The sequence below is a fragment of the Thamnophis elegans genome, chromosome Z (genome assembly GCF_009769535.1).
Source record: "Thamnophis elegans isolate rThaEle1 chromosome Z, rThaEle1.pri, whole genome shotgun sequence".
In the NCBI taxonomy this organism is placed as follows: domain Eukaryota; kingdom Metazoa; phylum Chordata; class Lepidosauria; order Squamata; family Colubridae; genus Thamnophis; species Thamnophis elegans.
The window spans coordinates 94,359,513-94,374,254 of record NC_045558.1 but is presented as its reverse complement, the minus strand read 5'-3'; the positions used below and the strand labels follow the sequence as shown (position 1 = coordinate 94,374,254).

The 14,742-nt window shown below is 36.3% G+C and overlaps 1 protein-coding gene across 5 annotated transcripts in view; it reads left to right on the top strand.

The window, feature by feature from the left end:
- The window catches only part of SLC4A1 (solute carrier family 4 member 1 (Diego blood group)), a 62,875-nt gene that overhangs the window by 8,310 nt on the left and 39,823 nt on the right, over window positions 1-14,742 (top strand). For 3 of the 5 annotated variants that reach the window (XM_032235019.1, XM_032235018.1, XM_032235020.1), the window contains 6 exons: window positions 236-388; window positions 7,119-7,198; window positions 9,084-9,261; window positions 10,082-10,217; window positions 12,309-12,447; window positions 13,517-13,598. In XM_032235019.1, coding sequence (XP_032090910.1) covers window positions 236-388; window positions 7,119-7,198; window positions 9,084-9,261; window positions 10,082-10,217; window positions 12,309-12,447; window positions 13,517-13,598 — 768 coding nt within the window. The remainder of the gene's footprint in view (window positions 1-235; window positions 389-7,118; window positions 7,199-9,083; window positions 9,262-10,081; window positions 10,218-12,308; window positions 12,448-13,516; window positions 13,599-14,742) is intronic. The other 2 variants (XM_032235022.1, XM_032235023.1) reach the window with 2 other exon arrangements.

The following is a 14,742-nucleotide window of genomic DNA, read 5'->3' as shown; positions in this document are numbered from 1 at the left end:
TATCCCATGGATGGCTTAACTATTGAGAATCTCACCAATCCCACCATTTATAAATTGTCATATGGCTGCAACAACATATCTAGGGCTGAACTCTGGAGAGCAGATCCAAGAATATATGATTTGGAGCCTGACTGACGGACAAGCTAGAAGCAACTAACAAGAAAAGTAGCAATCTCATTTTATTTGGCAAGATAAGCCTTGCCATAGTCTCTCCTTCTCGTTTCTGCATTTTCAGTTCACCAGATGAGCATTTGCCAGCATATCTGTGTACCATTCAGTCAGTACTCCTGGCCTGGTCACCAGGGAATATATCACCTGAATAAAAGAAGGAGGATGGAGAGGGTATCCATGGGAAAAGCAGGATCCTATCAAAAGCATATGGACACAAGTGAGTGTGTGCAGTGGAATCTTCAGTGGCACGGAGTGGGCTCAGTAGCTCAGCTGCAAACCAGGAATTTCCCTCTTGAAATTTTCTTCCAGCATAAGTTTAATCACTAGGCAGCTTTAGCCAAGCCATTCTCAGACTGAATTTCCCACCTGCCATATCAGAAGAAAATATCTACTTAACAGAATGTATTATGGTAACATTACACCAAAATAATATATATGAAGTGCTTTCAAAGTATTAAAAGTTGAAATTATAAGAACTACTGAAATTATCAGAACCACTATCTTCACAAATCAATTGTATATGACAACATACTAAGTGCAGAACACTACTAAGCAAATAAATGAAAGTGCTTTTTAAAAAGATCATAAAATCCCTCTCTCTATATGTATTGTACAAATCATACAAAAGGAAGATACAAGATCAAGAAGTTCCTTCTGAGATTTCAAGAGGCACCATCAACTCAATTGCAGCTACATTATAAAAAGATAAAGGATTAAGCTACATGTTGATACAAACTTTGGTATGAAAGCCCTAATGAATTAAAGGAGCTATGGAGGGATCAATTTTGTAGAGGAAAAACACTAAAATGAATGTTTACAGAAAGTTTGACTTTCTAAATCAAGATCATGTGTAATTTTGGATTTCTAACTCAAGGAAGATTATACAATCATCAGTTGAAAAATTGCATAACACTTCCTAGCTAATTAGAAAGATAGACTAGTAGCACAGATGTCCTTGTGTTGGGTGAATTGGTTGTGGCCAGTAGAAATTGGCCCTATCCTGTTGACAGTAACCATCTCAGGGAAAGTCAGTGAGCTTTGGCCCCTTATCAGGCAATCTGTCCCCCACAAGGACATTGGATTTCAGCTGTTCCTTGAACATTCCACTATTGATGATAAATACAAGTTGTGTTTGAAGTGAAGACAAACCCTATTGAGTTTAAGCTGTTTCTGTTTATAGCCAGTTAAAAGCAGATTCTTTCATTATTGATGGGTGTGATCAAGTGATAGTAAGAAACATGAAGGCTACTTCACAATTTCCTACTTAGAACTTAATTTCACTTCAGGAGGCCATGTGAATCAACCACCAAATAATGGTATCAGAACATGGTGCTTGAAAGAGCTATTAGCCAACACAACAAAACCAATCTTGCCCTCAAAGAGGTTATAGACTAACTTTAGATAATGGGAGTCAATGGAAGAAAAACATGATTGATGGGATGGTGGTATTTCAGTTATAATTCTGTGCATTAAAAAACCTATAGAACTAAGACTCTGAATTGAAGTAATTTGAATTCTGTGCAAATAATGGCTGAATTTGCTTGCATCAATTATGTAAATAAAGACAAAGGGAGTTGCTTCTTTGCATAATCCATCCTGCACCTGTTAGTAGGAGAGAAAGAAAATAATATGGCTGTAGCCAGAAGTGACTACCATTTTTGATTTTCTCCATCCATTCTCTAAATTATAAGTTTTGATACATGAATGTATGTATGTACATGTTAGGTTTATCGGATCCCAGTTGCAAAAATTTGCAAGACCAAGATAGAATCAAAGAGATGGTTTTCTGTATCTCTTTACTGCCAGATAAGGGTTGTCTGGATTTTGGTAACTCAGGCATGGTAGTCTAGCTTATGTATGTGGAAAAGTTTATAAAGGTGATTTAGAAACTATCACTTTTCTTTTGAAACTAAAAACTAAGCATGGAAAGGTAGGGCATTTCGTGAAAACTACAATGCGAGAAATAGGAAGACTGTATTTTATTTTATTTTATTCTGTACTATATCGAAATTTCAGTCTCCATCTTCATCATCGTTGTTATTATTTAATTTCTATTCTGCTCTTCCTCTTAATTAATCAGGGAAAAAACTTTCAGTGCCATTTTTGTCACTATAAATCTGGCTACGTCTCCCTCTTTGCATTCCATATCCAATGAACATTGTTCCTTAGCTAACACATGGTTATTTTTTACTGTGCAATTACAATCCTATCAAGTTCATTACTATGTTTCCTGCCATATTAATTATGGAGGGAGTCAAGCTATTCTCCAAAGGCACTTGAAGGCAGGACAAGAAGCAATGGATGGAAACTAGAACTGAGGAGAAATTTCATGACAGTTAGAACAATTAATCAGTGGAACAACTTGCCTCTGGAAGTTGTGAATGCTCCAACACTGAAAGTTTTTAAGAAGAGATTTGGATAACCATTTGTATAAAATGGTACTGGGTTTCCTGTCGGAGCAGGAGATTGGACTAGAAGACCTTCAAAGTCCCTTCCAACTGTGTTTTTTGTTCTGTTATTCAGGAAGAACATATACAGGTAGCATTTTATTCAATTGTTTCAGTTAGGATTAAAGTAACTTTAGTGCTTCAGACAAAGATTGCATTGCTTGAATAAACACATCTTATTACTGTAAGTCATAATATGGGTATACATTTTTAATTTTAATTTTGGCGTAGCTATTTCTGTGATTCCTGCCAATGCAGTTTATAAATCATGGGTCTTAAGTTAGCAAACACCACCAATTATAGTTTATTCACTTCTCTTACACTTGAGAAAATTTGACAACATGTTTTTATTGCCCAAGAGGCTCCAGAAACAATGGATTAAAATTACAAGGAAGGAGATCAAACCAGAGATCAGAAGGAACTTCCTGACTGTTTAAGTTGTCAGATAGTGGAACAGGCTGCCCACATGAAATTGTGAGATCTTCTTTGCTGGAGGCTGTTAAACAGGCTGGGTAGATATCTGTCAGAGGTATAGGGAATCTTAGGAGGCTTCCCAGGTCCCTCCCAATTCTATTATGCCATCAATCTATGAACGTTTAAATGTTTAATGTTTTATTTATACTCAGTGCAATTAAAAACAATTCTGTAGATTAAGTAATGTTCCAAATTTTAGAAATTACTCTTCAATGAGGCCAGTTCAAAAAGCATAACATCCCAAAATGAATTACATCTTCCCCTTTGCTGTCTCCTGATCTAGTGGATGGGGTTACCATTCACAAAAATATGGACATTCCTAATTTGCCTTTATTCTAACTGAGTTCCATGTTGCTAAACTTTCTCTTGCAATTCTGCCTCTTTTATGGAGTAGAATTATCAAGTATAACTTAGCAACTTAATTTTTTTTATGGACATCCATTTGTCTGGAATGGAACACCATCTCCTGCTTGAGCAGAGGGTTGGAATAGAAGACCTCCAAAGTCCCTTCCAACTCTGTTATTCTCTATTGTCCTTAATGTAATCTGCTTGAAATTCTTAGAACAGATGGGATAAAAATGCAAGTATGTGACTGATTTTGAATAATCATGTTTTGAACTTGAGCTGTGATTTCTAGCCACTTAATTTCTTGTCCCCTCACCCAGAAGAGCCAAACGCCTTATATTTACTGTCAGCAAACGTAAAGTGGTTATGAATTTACTATGAACACAAGAACCACTTGTGACAGGAACGTAAGGGTGGAGTCAGAGTGTCTTGTGCAGTTGCCAAAGAGGGGATTTATAGAGCCAAAACTTCACATGGGTTTTTTCCTTCTTCTTGAATGTCGGACTGTGGAAGTTGTTTTCAAGGTAAGGTTGGTGAAGCAGGCTGAAATCTATGTGATATCAATGCAGTATATAAAGGTAATCTTTTAGCCACAAGAAAACAAGAATGCGGTATAATATATCTGTAGAACTGTATTGTATTATATATAATACAATACAATAGCAGAGTTGTTGGAAGGGGCCTTGGAGGTCTTCTAGTCCAACCCCCTGCCTAGGCAGGAAACCCTATACCATTTCAGACAAATGGCTATCCAACAACTTCTTATATAGGATATAGGATTAGCTGAAGTATTTTTGTCTAGAACATGGAAATATAGGAAAGATTTCAAATTCATACAGAAAGGTGTATGTTTTTAATTTAATTTTTTTTAAAGGTATGAATTGGTGGAAAACATATTTAACCTATAAATTTATTATTTATTTATTAGACACATTTATATGCCACCCAATCCCGAAGGACTCGGGATTCCGAAGGACTGCTAGTTTCTGTTCCATCCTGGGAGCTATTCTGTTTCATCCTTAGGATTTCTCCATAGTTAATGCAGAAGGAAATATATTCTATTTATTGGAAGTGTTTTTTAAATTTGAATGTCACCCAGAACACTATGGTTATTTTGAATATATAAATGGGGAAACTGAATCAAATTGAGAGTAGAGTAGAGTAGAGTACAGTACAGTAGAATAGGAATAGGAATAGGAATAGGAATAGGAATAGGAATAGGAATAGGAATAGGAATAGGAATAGGAATAGGAATAGGAATAGGAATAGGAATAGAATGAGTTTTGGCGCATACCAAAATAGTGTTACTTGTAAATGTTGGAAGTCTCACTTTCATGCCTTAAGAATATCTAAAAAAGTTTTCACAAACATCCCATTACAAAGAGTTTTTCCTCCTTAGAATTGTAGGATATAATAAGTATGGTACTATCAATTCATAATGCTGATATGATGGTTGATGAGGAAAACAAATAATTCTTTGTATGACAATTATAATTTTTATTACATAAGATTTTGTAAAGGAAAGTAATGATTCTTCTTGCTGACACACACACACACACACACACGGTAACAAAATAGTTTTGAGTCTTGTTATTTGCTGCAGAGCAGCATTTTAGTGGTGCTTTTGATTGATTTTGTAAATATGAGAATCTACATGATAGCCTTAATGTCATAATAAAAAATACAGGAATGATTAAAGAAATTGTTCCAACTCTGGGTAAAATAACTTTCAGAGACAGCTTTTCAAACATTATTAGACAGTTATGATGAGTCCCAGGGTCCATTTCTAGTAGAAAAAAGGAAAAGGGTCTATTCATTTCATCTTTTCCCCTCTCCCATGAAATCTTCAACTCAATCCTTTTTTTAACTGAATTTGAAAGTAAGGCCAATTTTATTATCTTGATCTCAGGCTCACAGTAGTCCCTTTCCATTTTTTTGCTTTATAATTGGCTGGTTAAGTGTGTGAACATATGTCACTTCTTGTTCCAGATTTGCTTCAGCAATGAAGTGGGAAGGCAGACTCTATAGAATATTCTTCCTGAATCACTCAAAATGATATCATAACTAGCTTTCTATGGCTGGCCAAAAATAATTGGGGAGGACAGGAAGAACAGTGGATAGCCCCCTTATTTGTTCTCCACAGCTCATATTTTCATAATCTATTGCCGCCACAAATTGTTTGGAATATAGTCCCCATAATTTCCATCAGCTTCATGATGTTTAGTCCCATCCAAGTTGGAGAAGGCTAGTAGGTTGCTTGCATGACTTCATATTTTTAAATAACTGCAATTGAATAAGTGGCAAAATATTCAGAATGGCTATGGTAATTTTTAATCTGCGTAAGGGCAGGAAGTGTTAGATGCACCTTTTTCTCCTGAAGATTCATTGAAAATAGAGTCTCCCCAGCCACTTGGAGACATAAATTGTGTGGCGTGTCATAGAGTCATTTGCTCAAGTTATAAATAAACAAATTGGGATACATCCCAACAAATTGGGATGTAATTTTCAGGTTAAAAGAGAAATCCATGAATCACAATGATAATTCCTTAGACTACTAGACAAATTAGTATGATTATGATTATTAAATTATGTTTCACATACTAGCAAGAATTTTTACCTCCCTTTCCAACTATATTCCATTCCATATCAGGCCACCAAGTTTGCTTCCTTGGATTATTCCTATTTTGATATAAGTAGTTAGAAATAGCTTTGAAGTTATTTGCCATGTTTTTTCTTTGCTCCAAAATTCATATCAAAGTTCAGTCAATGAACAGAAGAAAGAAGTACAGTTTGTACTAATGCCAAACTATCTCATATTGGAAATTTCAATATTTATTTATTTGATTCCTAGAGCTACGCATTTCAATAAGTGATTCTTTCAACAACTCAATATTTCATTAACTACATCTATAACTGGATAACATTCCCTCCAAATGCACTACTCTCAGATGACAATTAAGAATAAGAAAATGGAGGTGCACAGTTCATTGTAAATTGACTAGAAAAACAACACACATCTATAGTGTGAAAAGAGCAAAGTTCTCATTGCCTCACTTTGCTTAATGATAGGGCTGCCACCCAAGCATTACTGCCCCAAAAGAAAGGCAATGGTATTTTCTCCTTGTTCACACTGCATGGAATTTTGCCAAATAAATCACCTGCATTGGTTTGTGAGATGAACTCTGATATATCTATTTTTTTCTACCAGAGTCCTATTGACAGACAAAAGAATAGGTTTATAAACAATAGACCTTCCGTATGCTAACACATTTTCTTGGGGTCAAACAATTAGCTGAGTCACAAACTAGCCCAAGGAGTTGGGTTTGCAAAACATAATCACCCACAAACGACTGAGCTATAGTTAGGGTTAGGGTCAAAAACTTCTGTCATTTACTTGACATTCATCTAGGTCACAAGAGACAGATTTTAGCAAGTATAAAAGAATGAACTGATATAATAGAATGGATAAAAAATACTGGCTCCAAACAGAAGATACACGCAATACATAGGGTGGTTTGTAACAATGTCATATCTTTCATCTGATTTACCTCACAGAGTTGTCAAGGGCATAGAAAGGAATTGTTTTCTGTATGCTGTTTGGAGCACACTGGAAGAAATGGGAAATGGGAAGAGTGGAGATGAAAAAGCAGTGAATAAGTAAACTTATTTTCTTATTGACAGGTAGCTCCTCCTCATCTGAGGAGGAGCCAAGAGGTACGGAGCCTGCGAAGCCACTCATCTCCCACAAAGCTTCCCATAATGTACGTTCCTAGGGCTTGGAGAGATTTGAGTTTGGTTGTGGTAATTTGTAAGCAGTTTCCAAGATATCAAGGATCCAGCCGTAGAAACCTCTGGAGTGTTCTTTCTCTGAAGTAACCTTGAAAGCCCCAGTAATGCTGGGATTGCCAAATAATTGTTTTTCTATGTAGAAAATATGTTTTGGATTTTTACACAATCCCTAAATAATTCTTATTTGATTCAGTCTGATGTAACCTTGATGAAGGTTCAAAAAAGCAAGTCAGATCTTTATCATGGCCATAGATCAGCACAGAGGTTCAAGATAATTTGCAAAATATAAATAGAACATTTTAAGTTTTAAGTATAAAGTATTTAAAACAATATAAAAATAATAAAGCTATAAAGCATCAAAAAGACAAAAGCAGGAATAAAAAAGCTGCCCATCTAAGTATCTCTTCAAAAATAAATTATGGTGCTGCTTGATAATTTTATGGTGCATCTTGTAACTAGTTTCCATTTCTGTGTTCATCATAATGCCATCTATCTTCTTCCCACAACCCACCTCCCACTTCAGCACGCCAAGTTCATTAAAAATAACTACAACCCCTTTAACTGGAACTGCTAGGAACTGCCTGTTTGCAAAATATAGTAATTGTACAATTTTAGTTAAAGAAATAGTATAAGAAGGATCAATGACATTCCATTCCTCCTGAACAACCCCTTCTACTTTTTAATAAATCTAAACAGTGGGAAAGCCAAACAAGGAATTCCTACACTATTTTTCAGATCTCAGTTCCAAATACAGGTTTGTTTTGAAACCAGGTGTATCAGGCAGACAGATTTTATATTTGGGGAAAAGGTGTACTTCTATCATCACAAAATCATTTTGTGAGCATCCAAGAGCCTTGTGATTGTGGTGGAATATACATTTGAGTAATGAACAAAATCATAACCCCCTTGCTTACTTTTGCAATCTTAAACCAAACTAAAAGGCACAGTTTTCTCAAAAGAAAAAAAAAGTACAGAACCTCAAAGCTAATTCCCTCTTTTTCCCACAAAACTATAAGTTTTAATGCAGCAGAAGAAAAAATATTAAAAGCCCAAGAGAAAAACTATTTCTAATGTTGATGTTTTCTTTAAATAACACAAACCAATCTTGACCAAGACTGGAAATACTCAAACACAGTCAATCCTAGTGACTTCCAGGGATACACCAGGAAATTCTAAGGCTATAGGTTACTTTGGGATATCAAAAATATCCCTGGGGAAAATAATGCAATCTCCTGCATATGGCCACTAAAAAAAACTTGGCTAAAGTTTGAGTGAAGGTTTATTTTAGGGGGAAAGAAATGTTTTGCTTTGTGCCCATGGAGTACACTTTGGAACATACACCTTGGCACCTAATCCAAAGAGCTCAGCCTGCCAAAAATTGCAAACTCCTGATCTAAACAGGAACAAGGGATACACAGCACAGGCTTTAGTGAGGTAGGAATAACTTTCATGCAAGTTCTTGGCAGGCCGAGGTGGCAATGAATTTATACAGCAGCCTTCCACCTCTCTTGTCCTCAGATGTGGACACAACAATTCCTAGAACTCACAGTTATCAGTGAGAAAGATCCCACACATCTGGAGAGCAACAACGATGCAGAAAAAGGTTGCTTTCTCTATTTTTCTTTCCTAAAAAGGGGTTTTTCTTTTCACCGCTGTTCCTTATGTCCTTAATGTCCTCATCAATGGGGGAGACATGCAGTGGATAAAATTGTTGCATATCATTCCCCAGTATATCCCTACTTGTAGAAATATTGCCTGTTGAATTTCTGCAAGTTGCATCACTGTTACAGAGCAGTAAAGTAAAGCCATTGAAGTAAAGTGGCAATCATTATGACATGTTTTTGCTATTCCCTTCAGTCATATGTGGAACTTCATGAGCTGGTCATGGACAAGAACAATGAGTTTCGCTGGATGGAGGCTTCTCACTGGATCAAACTGGAAGAGGACTTTGAGGAGATGGGGCATTGGGGGAGACCTCACCTTTCATACCTGACTTTCCAAAGTCTTTTGGAGGTGCGCAAGGCTTTTAGCAAAGGTGAGGAAGGATTGTACATTTTTCCTTAAGAACTTGCCCTTCGATGGTTTCCAAACAATATGCTACAAAAGAAAAATAAGAGTGCTTGCACTCACCCTTTCCATTGTCCAAATCCCAGTGCTATATCAGATACAAGATTGATATTCTTATTTTTACCAATAAAAGAAAATATTTGTAGCTCTGAACTGTTAGCTCCATAAGATTGGTGGGTTTTTTGCAGATGTTTCATTACCAAACCAGGTAACATCATTAGTGCATCAGGTAGCACTGGTTATATTACTTAGTTTGGTAATGAAATGACTGTAAGAAAATCACTAAACTCAAAGAGCAGCCAAAAAACCTACCTTTCATGTATTGATGGACTTGTTCTTACTTGTTTTCTTGCCCCCAACAAATATTCTTAGAGTAACTTAGGGGACCCAAGGTTTCCAAAAGGAAAAAAAAACAACCTGTCATTAATAATAGGAAATGTAGAGGAGAGTAAATCAATACAATATATTTATATCTGTATCTACATATATCTTTTACATCTGCATAAACATCTACATGTATAACTATTTATATTCATTTTATCTATCTATCGCTTTCCATCTTTCAAATCCTCTAGCCTCAATGATTCAGGAGTCTCTTAAATAACAGTAGTAACCATGGCATTTATTTTGGGGAAGGAATTGAAAAATCAATTAAAAGGTTCCCAATTTTCCTTTTGATATGCATAAAGATAATAAATGTCTATTTTGGAATGGTAAGCAAATGGTAAGTCTCTTTCAAATTATCAAAATGTTTCTTTGACATGATCTCCCTATATCTGCATTTCTAGGAACTGTCCTTCTGGATTTGCAAGAAAGAAGTCTAGCTGGGATTGCTAATCAGGTGCTTTCCCAAATGATCTATGAAGGAAAACTCAAGCCTGATGACCAAGAAGTGCTTTTAAGAACTCTTCTACTTCAGCACAGGTATTGACAAGGATGAATATGAAATATGACATTTTCCCACCCAAAGAATGAATGAGACAGCCAAGAAAAATGGGCCCCAATCCATGTCTAGTTCTTTCTGGATCAGGCATACTCTATAAATTAAGCTACTGATGTGTCATATATAAGTGGGAAAGGGTACTAAGAATGAAAAAGCATTTGATTAGACCAGCTCTCCTGCAGTATTTGCCAATGCATAGTATTTGGATTTCATTCCAAGATCTGGACAAGTCCTGCAAAATCAGAAGCAGCAAAGACAGCAGAAACATCTGCCTCTCATACTTAACCTATTGATGTGACATTTAGGAAAAATGGGACATGTAAGGAATTGTCTTATGTCTGCTAGCCTTTTAGTCTATGAGTTCAGAGTTTCTATTTCGTTAGAACAGTGCAAAGAAGAGTATCATAATGATGATCAGTGGCTGGAAATTAAATCTGCTGAAGAGACATAACAGGCTTTCCTTGAGTCTTTGGGAGGGCGAAAACCATTTCCCCCAGGTTCTGGAGGCCCTCCGGAGGCCAGAAACAGGCCCATTTCTAGCCTTCCAGAACTTCCCCCTCTCCAACCCTCTGTGTGTGCCCTGCACTTACCTCACATCCAAAATGGGCGATGTAAGACTCGTGGGAGAGGCGGGGAGTGGTTGGAGGGATGGGGTGGGCAAGAGGTTCTCCTAACTGGCCATAATGTTAGCTATGGCTTCTCCTGAACCCATAGCAGCCCACCCCTGCTGGGAACCTTATTTAAGGGAAAAAAATGAAATAGCTGGATATTTTAGTCATCAGAAAATGCAGATAGTAGATAAGGTTGAAAAGTTGGGAAATCCTTTCTGCCAGAGAAATAGGATTTTAAAAATGAGTTGTTGCCTTCTGCCAGAAGGGTATTTTTGTGCAATAAAGCCAAATTCTCTCCTTTGATTTATTTATTTATTAAATTTATATGCCACCCTCTCATCTTACATAACTTTTCATTTTATTCAGAAAGTTAAAATACAAACTTCAAAAAGAAGAAAAAAAGCAAAATATAACAACACATTTACATATATTGTCCCCCCACCACCACTAGTTGAATATTGATAGCTATATTACAGCTATAATGGTTCCTCCATTGCAAAACAGCAAAGTGAAACAGAAAATTGATGTTTCTCAATGATTGCTTCTCATTCCCCAAAGTCATAAGCCCTCCTATAGATTGGGCATAAGACTGCTGTAGCTGAGCTTTTACAGCCAATCATAAACAATTCTCAAAGACAGAAGAAGCACCATAACAAAGGAATTCAGAGAATATTGAGAAAACCTTTCTCACAATTAAAAAGGGGGGGACACAAATTTTTATAAAATTAAGATGAGTTTTTAAAAATTAATAAAATGTGAAACTCCTGTGGTGAAACCCTCGTACAAATGTAAATCCAATGAGGTCCCTTTCATTATCCAGGAATCCAAATTGAGTTCCATAGGGAGAAAACAAAAGTGATTTATAGTAACTAATAAAGCAGTAAAAAAGCACAAAAATTCTTCTTTAAAATCCAACAAGAGTTAAAACAAATCAGCATTCAACCAGTCAATTAACATTTAAAAGTAAATGTTGAAAGGAAAAAAAATCCTACATCAAAACATGCAGTTGAAACCAAGGCATTCTTTAAAAAGCAGACAGTTAAAAGGAAGAGATGGAGACCCAATATCGAAAATTGCAACCTCAAAGATTCTGAGGTAGGTCCTTGGTCTTGGATAATCCCTAGTAACTACCATTTGAATCTAAGGAGCATGCCATCAAAGAACCAGCTTTGGCAGCAAAATCAGCTGTTTGTCAGCAGGGAAGAAAACTCCTATGCTGCTTAGCATGGCATTTTGGGGGAGTCCCCATTTTGGGGGAAAATCTTTGCTAGGCCCCCCTCAACAGTAAAGCAATTCAGGGCAGTATATATTTTGGTTGTTAGACAATGTGTATAAATTAATCTGACAATTTTACATGTATCAGTTGTTACATAAATTCTTCCCTGAAGACCTAGGCATTAACTTTTTACTATTGCATTCTCTTCCTTGAGCCTCATACATATATATTTATTCTTTGCCCAGTCACCCTAGTGAATCAGCTTCATTAAACACTCTCTTGCCTGCACTGGTACAACGGACAGATACCAAAGATTCAACTCAACCACTGCTTCAAGAACATCAACAAATTGAGATGAAGACCTTTTCTAATGGCTCAGAGCAGGTAAATTAACTTTGCAGTACATAAATGGAGAATATTTTATGACTACAGTGCCACAAGTACTGGGATTCAAACTACAATTTTTCCCATCTAAGTATGGAATTGTATTCAGACTTCAGTTGTCCTCAGACTTAAAAGATAACCAAATAAGCAACACAACATCATAAAGCAAAGTGTTATGACTGGTAGAAGTATTAAATCAATGGATTGGCCAGACTGGCAAAAATTTGAACAAATTGAACAAAGATTGTCATCTTTTGCATCCCTCACTTCAGATGAAGTATGTATTCTATAAATTATTTTTTGAAGTAAGACAGAGAAGAAAAGTCATCATCATAGCCTGTATTAAGCATCTCTTTCTCTTAGATTATCACATAGGGAATGTCTACATAATCTTAATCTTAATTATTTGATCTTAATTAATTTCATAAGCCAGGCAACTACATGGCGGTCAAGGCAATACATCTGATATTGGGTCCTAATTGTACTGAGTTTTACAATGCTCAATAGAGCTCTATAATTTAACTTGCTAACATACCAGCAACCAATGCAGCACTATAACATGAAACCTGTAATTCAAAGTCAATGGCTCCCTTCAACAGCTCATCTATTATATTTTATAGAATTGCAAATGCAGGAAGTCCTACATACAGCACATTGTATAGTAATACCCATCCATTACTAGAATACATGAGGGCAAAATGGAACCTTAAAGAGCCCACCCCCACTACTTAATTACCATGGGGGCTATAGTGACAAGAAGGCATTTTTGAGTACAGCCCTTCAGTAAAAATGGAGCTCCTGAATTATTGTGCTCTTGATCCCCCAACTCACAGAGGTAGTTTAGAAGGGTATCATTATTAAGAGTATCAAAAGCTGTCAAGAAGTCATGGAGAATTAGCTACTGTATGTTGTAGTTTTTCTTTTGGTATAAGTCATCAACCAGAAGACTGAATACATAGGTTTTCTTTCAGGAGCAGCTAAAGCTATAATATCTTAAGAGTCGCTTGTGAGAAAATGTCTAATTTTCTCAAATTCAGAGTGTAATCTCCAAGATGTTTTCTTCTTGCAGGGAGAGTCAAGTCATAGTGATTTTAAGAAACAGCTGTTAGATAAGATTCCTCCTGATGCAGAAGCCACTCTGGGATTGGTTGGTAAGTATCTTCTGTGTTCAAGTGTAAAAGGATCCTGTTGTAGAAAATGTGTAGTGGACCTCTAGAGTAGTGTGAGAACAGTTGTGTTGAATGTCATTGTTTCATTTCTTGGCTTTTCCAGGTAAGATTTCAGATAAGATCTTGAAGAATTGCTGCAATAACCTCAGAATATATGCTGGACTTTGAAACTGATGCACAGGTGCTACAATTCACCAGAGGTGCTACAATACACATATACATATATACATGTATACACGTATACACACACACACACACGTGTGTGTGTGTGTGTGTATGTGCGTATGTTCCAGCATAACTCTGGAACGCCTTGAGCAATTTTAACCAAACTTGGTACACAGATGACTTACTCTCTGGAAACAAATACTGTGGGGGTAAGACAACCCCCCCACACCCTTTGGGTGTGCATTCTATTAAGATACAGTGAGTTGTGCCTTAAAATGGCTTCTACTATACTGCTTTAAAATGGCTTCTATTGTATAGCATAGTGGAGTTGCCACGGTAACAGCTTCACAGTACTCCACAAGGGGGATCCCTCTGGTAAGGGGGAAAATCCAACATTAGAAAATACATTTGGTCCAGACATTTTTGAATGTCTAATATAGGATTGGGATAAACAAATACCTGGGCAACACCAGGTTAACAGCTAGTTATATGATATTAAAAGGGTCTGCTTTATTGGCAACAAGAAAAGCTATTACAAATTCCTGGAAAAATTTCAAAGGATTGAAAGTTATACATTAGTATGAGATAATATGGATGATAGCATGAGCAGAAAATCTGACAAGGTAAATTTGGCCAGCAAAGGTGTGTTAAATAAATTCAATGGTGATCCAGATTCAAAGAGAATTGATGATAAGCACCATGCAGGGAACTTCTGCAGTCTTTGTAGGCGCCTCTTTAAAGATTGTTTTTTTTTTGGGGGGGGGGTCATAAAACAGTAGTCTTATAGGCAATACAGGAAAAGATGCCACTTCTTTAAGGAACTGCTCTGGATTACTTTTTTCTCTTTAAATCTGGGTCATTGCAGAGCCCTAAAAATTAATAAAGATCATTCTAATAAATTTGACTAATGGTATAGCTTATGTCAATTCCATTGAAAAATATTTATTAATCCAAAATGGTA